The sequence below is a fragment of the Meriones unguiculatus genome, chromosome 11, assembly GCF_030254825.1.
Source record: "Meriones unguiculatus strain TT.TT164.6M chromosome 11, Bangor_MerUng_6.1, whole genome shotgun sequence".
Lineage (NCBI taxonomy): Eukaryota > Metazoa > Chordata > Mammalia > Rodentia > Muridae > Meriones > Meriones unguiculatus.
This window is the reverse complement of record NC_083359.1, coordinates 85977937-85988704: the sequence shown is the minus strand read 5'-3', so window position 1 is coordinate 85988704 and position 10768 is coordinate 85977937. Positions and strand designations below refer to the sequence as shown.

At 41.9% G+C, this 10768-nt stretch overlaps 1 protein-coding gene across 1 annotated transcript; it reads left to right on the top strand.

Annotated features, from left to right (window-relative positions):
* Positions 1–1958: 1958 nt before the first annotated feature.
* LOC110539587 (lymphotactin-like) lies at positions 1959–5701 on the top strand. The gene is made up of 3 exons (XM_021626463.2): positions 1959–2101; positions 4524–4638; positions 5352–5701. Exons 1-3 carry the CDS (start codon positions 2041–2043, stop codon positions 5518–5520), a joined length of 345 nt encoding a protein of 114 aa, XP_021482138.1. The 5' UTR covers positions 1959–2040; the 3' UTR covers positions 5521–5701.
* The last annotated feature ends 5067 nt before the right edge of the window (positions 5702–10768 follow it).

The window sequence follows — 10768 nt, the reverse complement described above, 5'->3', positions numbered from 1 at the left end:
ATAAAATAAGTGCAGATCCTCCCTCACATAATGTTTTTCTTTCTTTTGAGAGTGGTGGGATTGAAGGATCACATAGTAGTTTTATTTCTAAGTTTTCAGAGGGGGGTGGCCCACACCGTGTTTTCTATAATGATTATGTACTAGCTCTATCTATCTATCTATCTATCTATCTATCTATCTATCTATCTATCTTGGTTTTTTTTGAGACAGGGTTTCTCTGTGTAGACTCGGCTGTCCTGGAACTCTCTTTATAGACCAAGCTGGCTTCAAACTCAGAGAACTGCCTGTGTCTGCCTCAGCCTCCTGAGTGTTGGGACTAAAAGTGTGGGCCACCACCACCTAGCTCAGTCATTTCATTTTTACGTTTTCTGAGAGACACCGGATTGTTCTTCATAATGGTCATACTAACCACTGTTCCTATTAACAACATGTGAGACTTTCTTATGTGAGTCTAAGATGACCCCTGAGTGCTTGTATTCGGAATCTGGAACAGAGCTCTCAATAGTCCATATGAAGGAGAAGCAGCAGTTTGAATGGTAAATGTGCTCAGAGTTTTAATGGTACAATTGTGGAAATAGTGTGAAATATATTCTCAAAGATCAGAGTGAAGTCTGGCTAGATTAAATGCCATCGATGAAAAATTTCTTAGAGATTAATTTATGATGTTCATGAAAAGATAAATTCATTACTGTATTTCTAGGAAAGTCTTTTAGTACACACACTAGCAATAAACATATTTTATTGATGGCTATATAAAATAAGAAATAAAACCAGAATGCAGTACTAGAAAGGTTAGTATAACTGATATTTTCATATTCTGCTGGAGACACTGCAAATGAGAACTGTATTTTGGGAAGATTATACAAAGATAACATGAACTATAAGTACAGTGATATGGTTTCACCAAGTATTTATCTTCCAAATTATTAACGGACTCAGACTAGATTATATTACTGAAAAATAACTTTATCAGTATATCTATGTCACAGTAACAGGATAGAGTGTTTAATGTGTGTGTGCTTGCTCAAAGTAGAACAGAGCAATCAGAAGAAAGATGAGGAGCTATTTAATTTAATGCCAAGACAGCAATTGTAATGGTCATAATTGTGTAAACATTTTAATACCAGTAAAGGAATTCTACTGGAATTTTCATTTTATTTGTCTGTGTGTGAGTCTACCTGCACCTGTGTTCAGGCACTCATGCAGGTCAGAAGAGGGAATCAGATTCCCTGGAGTTCTAAGTGGGTGTGAAGAGCATGACCTGGGTGCTGGGAATGAAACTCTGATCCCCGAACAAGCAGCAAGCACTCTTCACCAAGAATCCATCTCTCCAGCCCCTTGAGAGATGCGATCATTCTCTCATGATTTTGTTTAATAAGATTGTAGAGCAGCTGTTCAATAAGCGTAACTATCTGTGTGTTTCCCTCGAACAGCAAACATGCATAGAGAAATGCTATGGTTCCTCCCTCTGTGGTTTGAAGAAATGGGTGTAAACTGAGTAAGGGTAGAGGCTAGGAATGAGCTGGAAAGGAAGGAGAAGCCAGAATAGCAGCGGAGCTCTCTTGCTTTCTCGGGTTGTTGGGCAGGTGCGTGGGGGCTGATGTGTGGCTGTAGAAGCCATCTGTCGCAGGAGGCAGGTGGCATGGACCACAGTGACCACATCACCTCGTTTCCTTTGCTCGGTTATCACACTGAGCCATGACACTGACTGGCCTTTGGGACGGAAGATGTGACTTAGAGCTGCAAAGGAGACAACTACTTTTTGTCTCATGCATACAGTTTCACTGACACATTAACCACATGGGGAGAGGAAAAGGCCACAAGGTCTCATGTTGGTACAAACCCTGCAGAGGAACTTGTGTTTAACTAAAAAAAAAAAAAAAAAAAAAAAGCATCATCATTGCAAAGACTTTCCATGATTCCGCACCTACCCCGAAAGCCCCCTCTCAACACAGGAAGTGTGCTGACCAGTGGGGGAAATAAAAGAGGCTGGTGGGGAGTCTGGTCCACATTCGTCTTGAGCTCAGGAAGACCTCAGCCATGAGACTTCTCCTTCTGACTTTCCTGGGAGTCTGCTGCCTCTCCATATGCATTGTGGAAGGTAAGGCCAGCGGCTGGTGATAGGATAAAGAACAGTTGGGCTCATATACTAGGTTTGATTTGGGTTTTGGTTAGACTGGAGTGCTTCCTCCAGGTAAGCCCCAAGCTTCCCATACGCAGAACAGGAATGCTAACTTTAACTTTCAGCCATTCTGGACTTACGCTTATTTATTTAAAGCTGAATTTTATATTCTGTCTATGCATTCAGCACTGTGATCTGGAATTAAAATGGACTCAATCCGATTTTTTTACTGATGACTATTTTAGCACATTAAATATCCTTATGATGATATTTTTATTAATTCTGGCAATGATTATAAATGGGTTGCATGCGTTTGTTTACTTAATATTGATTTGATAAATTCTTAGACTCTGAGTTTCATCACAGTGGGAAATGAGCTCAAAGACCTATGTTCAGAAGCAAATCAATGTTTTCTACCGGAAAAAGTTGAACAAACAAACAAAATGACCAGAAACTCATAGTCTTATCAGAAAAATCAATATACTTCTCAACTAAGTAGAGGAGTTTCTCAATATTGCTGTGAATATTATCATTTATGATAGACTTCTTGAGCTCGTAAAACAGCCTTTCATACTGAGTGTCATAGTTTATCTGCATTCTATTGACAAATAAACCTGGAAGGCATGCTCAGGAGAGATGCAGAAGTGCTGTGCCTTAGCTGAATGCTCAGGCAGTGTTTCCTAAAGGGTCACCTTTTCCTATGGCTAGAGTTAATTTATAGACCCATTTGTATTCTGTTCTATACTCTTAAGACTGCAATACCGTAACTTTATCATAAAGTCTACAAGGGCATAGGGGGAGTAAAGGACTGTCTGGACATCCTTGACATTGGGTAAGAGAAGAAATATTGATGAAGAAAAAGACTCCAGGAATATTCAATTAGGTCTCATGTTGCTAAATGTGGCATTAAGCAGTGGCATTTAGTCCAGCTGGTAGGTGTACTATCTAGTTGGGCTCTCAGCCCAGGGCAGGGCGGGCCAGGGAGAACTGTGGTCTTCTCTCAGTTCCCCAAGTTTTCTACTCAGGAGTTTAAACCTTGTGGTGTAAACCTTGGTGGTGTTTTAGTGTGTGTCAAGCAGGGCAAAAAAGAAATCTTTGCTCTGACTGAATTCTGCAAACAAACGCTTTAATAGAGTATCTGGCATTGCTGAGAAACAGCAGGTTTTCAGATGTAGAGGACGGTAATGTTTTGCTGGCCTTGGGCAACCATGTACACTCAACAGAAATACTGTTCTTACGTAGCAAAGGAAAGATAAAGGAGGCCAGATTTTCTCTCCCTATTGAGTGCGGAGGAGTGCAGCCTAAGACGACAGTGGCAGGGTCGGGAATGCACAGGGTGGCATTGAGAAGGAAGGAGAGCAGCCACGAAGAAGTGGGTGTGAGTGGACAGCTCGTAGTTTCACACTGTGGACAAGTGGCTTCCTGTGGCACCGACACTATGGTTCAAGCTTGATCGTTATCAGTGCCGATGAGACCTTCTGCAGCTGCGAAGCACCTAGCAGTAGCTACCGCTGGGGAGGGAATTAGCACTCAGACACTTTGCTTACTTAGATTTTTACCAACTCCTTAATCTCATCGACTTTGCTAGGATATGCTTCCTTGTGCAATGGAAGGTAATGTTGTAAGCCAAATAATCCAACTGCCTGCCGTGGTCCATCCCTTTGAGGGCAAAACCTGAGGAACAGGTCTATTTGTTCAGACAAAAAAAAAAAAGAACTGCGTTCTCCCCTTGAATGTTTGCTTGCTCAAATCACTATCACATAAGTCTCTTATCTAATTTACAGCACAACTAGTATTTGAAACAATCTCCTCTGCTTCTCTACTTTCGTGTCTATCTCACTGTAACATGTACTCCATAAAACAGGGTCGATGCCCATTTGAATTAGTGCCTTTGGCATTCGGGATACAAAGGGACACCTAAGTGAGTAGCTCTTGAGAGTGTCCCTGGGAATTCTGCTGCCATAGCAATCTTAATGAAAATACACCAAGCTGGATACCACCTTGTTAATACTTATATTGTTACTTTTTATAAATGAGACAATATCTCACTTATGCAGTCTTGGCAGGCCCCAAACTCACTCTATAGATCAGGCTGGTCCAGACTCACAGAGGGTCACTCGCCTCTGACCCTCGATGCCAGGATTAAAGCGATGCACCACCATCCTGGACCACCTTGTTGGTTTTACTATGAAATTCCTGATACAATGCCAATGACTTAAAATTAGCCGAACACAACAGTCTATAACACACAAGAGGCTCGGGTGCCGATGTGAATTCTTCCTTCCCCAAAGAAGCGACTAGTTTTATGCTCCTTTCGCCTTTCAGAGTATTTGAATAAGTGACTCTGAACTTAATACTCATTCAGTTACAGTTTCATTTATGTGTTCTTTTTCTTTTTTAGGTGTGGGGACTGAAGTCCTAGAAAAGACTACCTGTGTGACATTCAAAACCAGGCCGCTGCCACTTCAAAAAATCAAGACCTATACCATCAAGGAAGGCATGATGAAGGCGATAATGTGAGTGCCGGAGCTGCGCTTTCTGTCTAGAAATAGAGTAGCTGCTCTCCTCAAGAGAAATGGACCAACATGGAGGAGAGCTCAGCGTAGCCAATGGCCCATTCCATCTGCATTAATCTTGTCTTCCGACTATCCCACCTAATGATAATTATTGAACAAAAAGAATACAACCCTTTTTTTTCTTTTGCTCAATTGATGAGTCTGCATAGAAAATAGATGGGCACCGTGTCCGGTTCTGATGCCCAACGCAGGCTAGGACTTGCCTAAATAGCCACACTAATACAAGATACTTACTATGTAGAGTGGCACATCTCCTATGCTGGACACTTCAAAAGGGCACATCCAGAACTTGCTTACATGGTACCGCTGTCTTCCAGAACCCCTCTTTCTTTCTCTGATGCATACTTACCGAGTATCCCTATTAGAAATTCATGTAATAATCTCCAATTCCCTCAAAGAGATGAGTAGTTTTAGGTTGGAAGAGGAAGGGGATATGGGACAGTTGAACTAAATAGTCCTAAGAAATTAGCTCCAGTATTTGGTGTCCTGGTGAATTACAGTCACCAAGAGTTGGCTATCACCTGGAAATTTCCCTCCTTTGCTAAAGAAGACAGCAAAAGGAAGGTGCTCATGGATGGTAGTTCTGCTAACTTATGTATGCATTCTGCTTCCTTGGAAAATATGCCTAACATTATCTTTTTCTTACATTATAGTTTTATCACCAAAAAAGGACTAAAATTCTGTGCTGATCCAAAAGCCAAATGGGTACAAGAAGCAGTGATAAGCATTGATGGCAGGTCCAGTGTCAAAAAGAGCATGGCTAAGACTGTTCCCACAAGAGTCCAGCGGTCCACCAGCACAGCTATGTTTCTGTCTGGGTAATTGCCTCCAGGACAGTGCCGCCTCACCAGCCAAGCAGCTCATCTCCGTTCACAAGCTCATGGACTAATTATGCTAGACTTACCTTTAATGAAAGTGTTGCATGAATAAAGTTATCTTTATTTTTAATGGCATTCATACTCATTTTAAGTGTTATAAGTAATAAATATTTATATTTGATTTATATTTGAGAGGTAACATATCATTTGTTTTATTTCTGTCTCATGGATCTCTCTCTCTTCGTACCCTCCCCTCTCTGTTTCTTGTACCTTTGGTCTCCAAAATGGGAGACCTTTAGACCGGTGTTTATGAGAGATGAAAGCTGCCTTCATCACTCTTAAGTTTCAGTCTGTTCTTCAAAAATGAGTTACAAATTGTAACTCTACCAGTGACAACTCATGATCTATTTCAGTTTCATGGTAGAGTATTATTTATAAAAGCAGTGAGAGATCATCCATCTGTCCTTACATTCCCATTCTGAGCAATAATAGCTCGAAAAGTGGCCCTGCTCAGGCTCAACTGCAAGCCAAGTTTCTTACCTCTTGGTAGGTTGTTCAAGTAAAAGTCAATGCATTGTGAATTAGGCAATCATCTCACTACCTGAGGATGAATTCTATTATTATCATCACTCTAGTTACCCTTGTCTAAGCTCCGAATTACTACCTGTGGGCTCTCAACACTCCCAAACATTGTCATGTGGAAACTCTCTCAGTGAAAACACAATTTACAGTACATTTTTATTTGAATATTTGTCAGGTTACTCAGTACTCCAAACTTATGCTTTCTTGAGTTCTTGTTAAATGGGGCTGTTTTTTACTTCATTTTATGGTTCTAGTGTCCAAGAAGCTGATGACACACACCTGTTTATTAAGCTGTCTGAAGAGCAAGAACTGGCCTTATCCTTATAGTTGAGTTGAAGAATTCCTGAGGAGACACTGAGCAATATTAAGAATGTACGGACATTCGCTGAGGGCATCTTGTTGAGTCAGTTCACTCCTGTCTACACAGAGAACCAGGGCAGAAACCACCAAAATGTCACCCCATTGCCATTTGTCCACAGTGATTTTCAAAGATATGTTAAAGACGAAAAGAGCTTCAGACATAGCAATACCTTCCATAGGAGGTGGAGAACTAACAAAGACACAGAGGGTGAGCACAGTGACTGCTTGATTTTTTTTTTTAAAAATTTATTGATTTATTATAGATTTATGTATATTTGCCTTTGTGAGTCTATGTGCACCACATGTGTGCAGACGCCCAGGGAGGTCAGAGGGCATCAGAGCTCCCGGAAGAGCAGTTATAGGCAGTAGTGAGACCTCTGGTGTGCGTGCTGGTAAATGAGCCTGGGCCCTGGGCAAGAACAGTGAGTATCTACAGCACCGGGCCATCTCTCGACCCCTGATTTTATTATTTAATTATAAACTGTGCTTTCCAAGTCACTCCCTGACCCTAAGGACCACATAGTATTTGATTTCTCAGTTTTAAAGAATTCTTCTTAAGAAATATCTTGCTTTGATTAAGTAATGGAGAATGCTTTCTTGCTTAGCTAATGCTGCCTCACCTGATCACATGACAAATCTCAGCTAAAGACAAGAGAGCAGACATGAAAACAGATTCATTAGCTTTCTTAGAGGCCATTGATCATTGACAGGAAGAATTCAGATTAAACAGTTGGAAATGGGGCTCTATGTTTGAACTGCTGTACTGTATCCTCTTCAGAAGTCAGTTCCCCTAGGAATTTACTATATGAGGATGATCAGGTGACTCAAGTAGACACAGTATTCTTATGTAACCCCCCTTACTCACTTTATAATTAATTTATTAAATAACCACTTACTGAGGGGCTTACTGTACCAGAGCTGAAAATCCAGCGTGGAGTAGAAAGAGTCCCTTTTCATTCTGATGAATTATTCCCTTTTCCTTTACTCAGGAATTGAAAGCTTCTTTCACCTACCCATCCAGCCTGTGCATTGCCAGGGCTTTGCAGAACACAGCAATGCAGAGGCGAAACCAGACATCTTGTCTTTGGTTCTACAGCTGCAGGAATCTTGCAGTGGGGATAACACACATGGATGCAGGTTAATGGGTGAGCTTCTAGGGCGTGCAGAGCCTTGGGTGCATAGGGGCAAATTTGTTTAGGTCTTAGCACGTATGGAAGGTCAGGCCAGCTTTTATCTTGAAAATAATCCAAGACCAGAAGGATGAGTCAGAGTTGTCCGGTTCCAGCACATATACCAGGCGAGGGACGCAAGCAGGATATATAAAAGATTGCTGGGGAAAAAGACCTTGATGTACTAAAGAAGGGCATAGCGGGGCTTTCTTGGACTCACCCCTGGATGAATAAAGACACAGAGACCTATTATTATTTATAAAAGCTTAGGAACTATAGCTGAGCAGATTCTCAGTTATTCTAACCTGACAATTCCCGGCCTATGTCCTCCCTCATGGCCTGTTTCCTTTCTCCCAGTGTCTTGGCACCTGTTCTCTCTTAGTGTCATACTGGTGAATTCTCACAGAGACCCTCTCTCAGCCCAGAATTCCCACCTTCCCCCTCCTGCCTAGCTATTGGTTGTCAGCTCTTTATTAAGCCAATCAAAAGGTAAGGGAAGGTGTTTACAAAATATGAGGCAGGTGATGAGCCATATGACTAACAATAGCAGAGCACCATTGGTGTCAGAGGCTGGCTTTTCCCCATGGGGTGGGTCCCAAATTGGGCCAGTCATTGGTTTGTCATTCCCTCAACCTCTGCTCCATCTTTATCCTTAAACTATGCTTGAAGACAGTAGACTAGCATAACTGTCTTCTGAGAAGCTTCATCCAGCAGCTGATGGAAACCGAGACCCATTCCCTAGTAATAGGCCAAGCTAGGGGACTGCTGTGAAAGAGTGGAAAGAAGGATAGAGGGAGCTGTAGGGGTCAAGGATACCACAAGAAGACCCATGGAGTAAACTAATCTGGGCCATGGGACTCACAGAGACTGAGCCACCTAGACCCCCTACACGTATATAGCCGATGTGCAGCTTGCTTATCATAAAGGTCCTCTACCAGTGGGAGTAAAGCTGTCTCTGACTCTGTTGCCTGTCTTTAGATCTCTTTCCCCTAGCTGCACTGCTGCCTTATCTGCCTCAGTGGGAGGGAATGTGCTTAGTCCTGCCATGATTTGAGGTGCCAGGGTAGGTTGGTACCCCTTGGGGTCTCTCCTTCTCTGGGAAGGAGAGAGGGGAACAATGGGAGGGGGCATGAAGGTGGAATTGGGGAGAAAACAAGGGAGAAGGCTGGGATCTGGCTATAAAGTGATTAAATAAATAAAGAAATGAAAAAAAAAAGGATAGCAATACTGAAGTTCAGACAGTACCCAGCTCTCTGCTGGTTTAGCAATCAAAAACTGAATATACTGAGGCAGCCTTTACACAGTGCACAAAAAGATCACCCCAACAGAAGTGCAAAAAGTATTTACTATATCTGAGAAACAAAATGGAGGCTACATAGCAAACAAAGGAGTAAAGGGGTAAAGGGGAAGCTGGAGAAACGTTGGAGACATAGGAAGGCCCTGTCTCCCACACCAATGAGTATGTGCTTCATTTAAAAGTCTGTGCGGGGATTCTACCTGTTGTTTTGGTGAAAAGTGTAGCATGGAGAGCAAGATGAGGGCTGAGAAGACAGTAGCAGGTCACTCTGGACTTAGCGACCTTTGAACTTGACCTGGTGGGCTCAGCTACCCAGGCCAAGTGTCCAGGTTAACAACTCCTCTCCAGTTTTCTCGGATGTTGAGAACCAGGACCAGGCTACAAGAAAAATCAGATTTATGGCATTTATCTTAAGATTTCCATTATTTCCTGGCTGGGCTAAGATCAGATCTGCAGACCAAAATCGCTAACTGCCTGCAGGAAGTGGCAGTCAGGAATGAGAAGGAGTAAGCCCAACATTGTGGTCCATATAGAGAATCCTAACCCAAGCCAGTTTTGATTTACTAAATTCCCAAGTATTTGTTGAGCTCCTGAGAAGTATGTATGAATAGGATCTACTCAGCTGTCACAAAACCCATGACAGGCATCAAAGTCATTCCCAGTCAGGTGTTCCAGACATCTGTCCAGATGAAGTCCCACCCAAGTGCCTGGTCAACCCCTGGGCTTATCTCTATTATTGTTTATATGTCCCCGAAGTATCAATTTATTTGATTTGTCTTAGTAGTTGAACTTGGGTCTTTGAACTTGATGTCTACCTAATACATGGTATAATATCTGAACATGATAGAATTCCAATAAGTTTTTGTAATAAACTATCATACACATACATGCATATACACATCTATCTAATAAATACCCAATTCTGAATGGTTGAAACACCAAAAAGGGAAGAGCTAGACCCAAGTCAGGAACTGGGGTTATGAGTCGGATTTTATTGCTGAGAAAATGACATAGGTAAGTTCTATAAATTAATAACTTATAGGAAGTGGTTTGATGGCTGCACTTAAATACACTCTTAGATTTTTTAAAAGTTCAGCAGAGAAGCTAACATAAGAATTGCCCCTTTAAGCCCAAAAAGAAACTTGCCAGGACTAAATGGCAGAGTAGATGCTCTTGCCAGAGGAACTGCAATAAAGAAATCGTAGAGGCACCTGAGGGAGACTGTTTATGGGTGAGAGGGTTGGAGAGCTCAGAGAGGAAGAGTAGCTTGAAATTGGATTTGAAAGATCCCAAGCACCAGGGTGAGAACAAAGGCAAGGGCAAATTTAATGGAGGGTGGGGGACACGGAGAGGACAATGTGATACATCCAAGTTTAAAATAGTCAGGCTGGGTCGTGACTCCTTAGGGTGGAATGACCCTTTCCCAGCAGTCACCTAAGACTGTCAGAAAACACAGATATTTCAATTACAGTTCATAGCAGTAGCAAATTTACAGTTATTAAGTAGCAATGAAAGTAAATTTTTTTTTTTTTTTTTTTTTTTGGTTAAGAGGTCACCACAACATGAAGAAGTGTATTAAAGGGTTGCAGCATTGGGAAGGTTGAGAATCACTGACTTAGAGGATCATGGGAAATGGTTAAGGACAGTGGGGACCAGGTAAGTGATCAGTGCATTGACCTGAGTTAGAGCTTGGAGAGGCATAGGAATATGGGCGGCAATGGTCTGAAATGAACTTGGTAGATAAACTGAGTCTACTCTGAGGTTCTCAGTTGGTCAATAAACAATGCATACTACTCAGCTATTAAAAACAAGGAAATCATGAAATTTGTAGGCAAATGGATGGA

What these genes read in the sequence shown, in the direction of transcription:
- LOC110539587 (XM_021626463.2), top strand. Translation starts at nt 2,041, where the DNA reads ATGAGACTTCTCCTTCTGACTTTCCTGGGAGTCTGCTGCCTCTCCATA. An exon ending in CTCCATATGCATTGTGGAAG is followed by an intron (nt 2,102 to 4,523) that starts GTAAGGCCAGCG and finishes TTTCTTTTTTAG; the next exon opens with GTGTGGGGACTGAAGTCCTA. An exon ending in GGCATGATGAAGGCGATAAT is followed by an intron (nt 4,639 to 5,351) that starts GTGAGTGCCGGA and finishes CTTACATTATAG; the next exon opens with TTTTATCACCAAAAAAGGAC.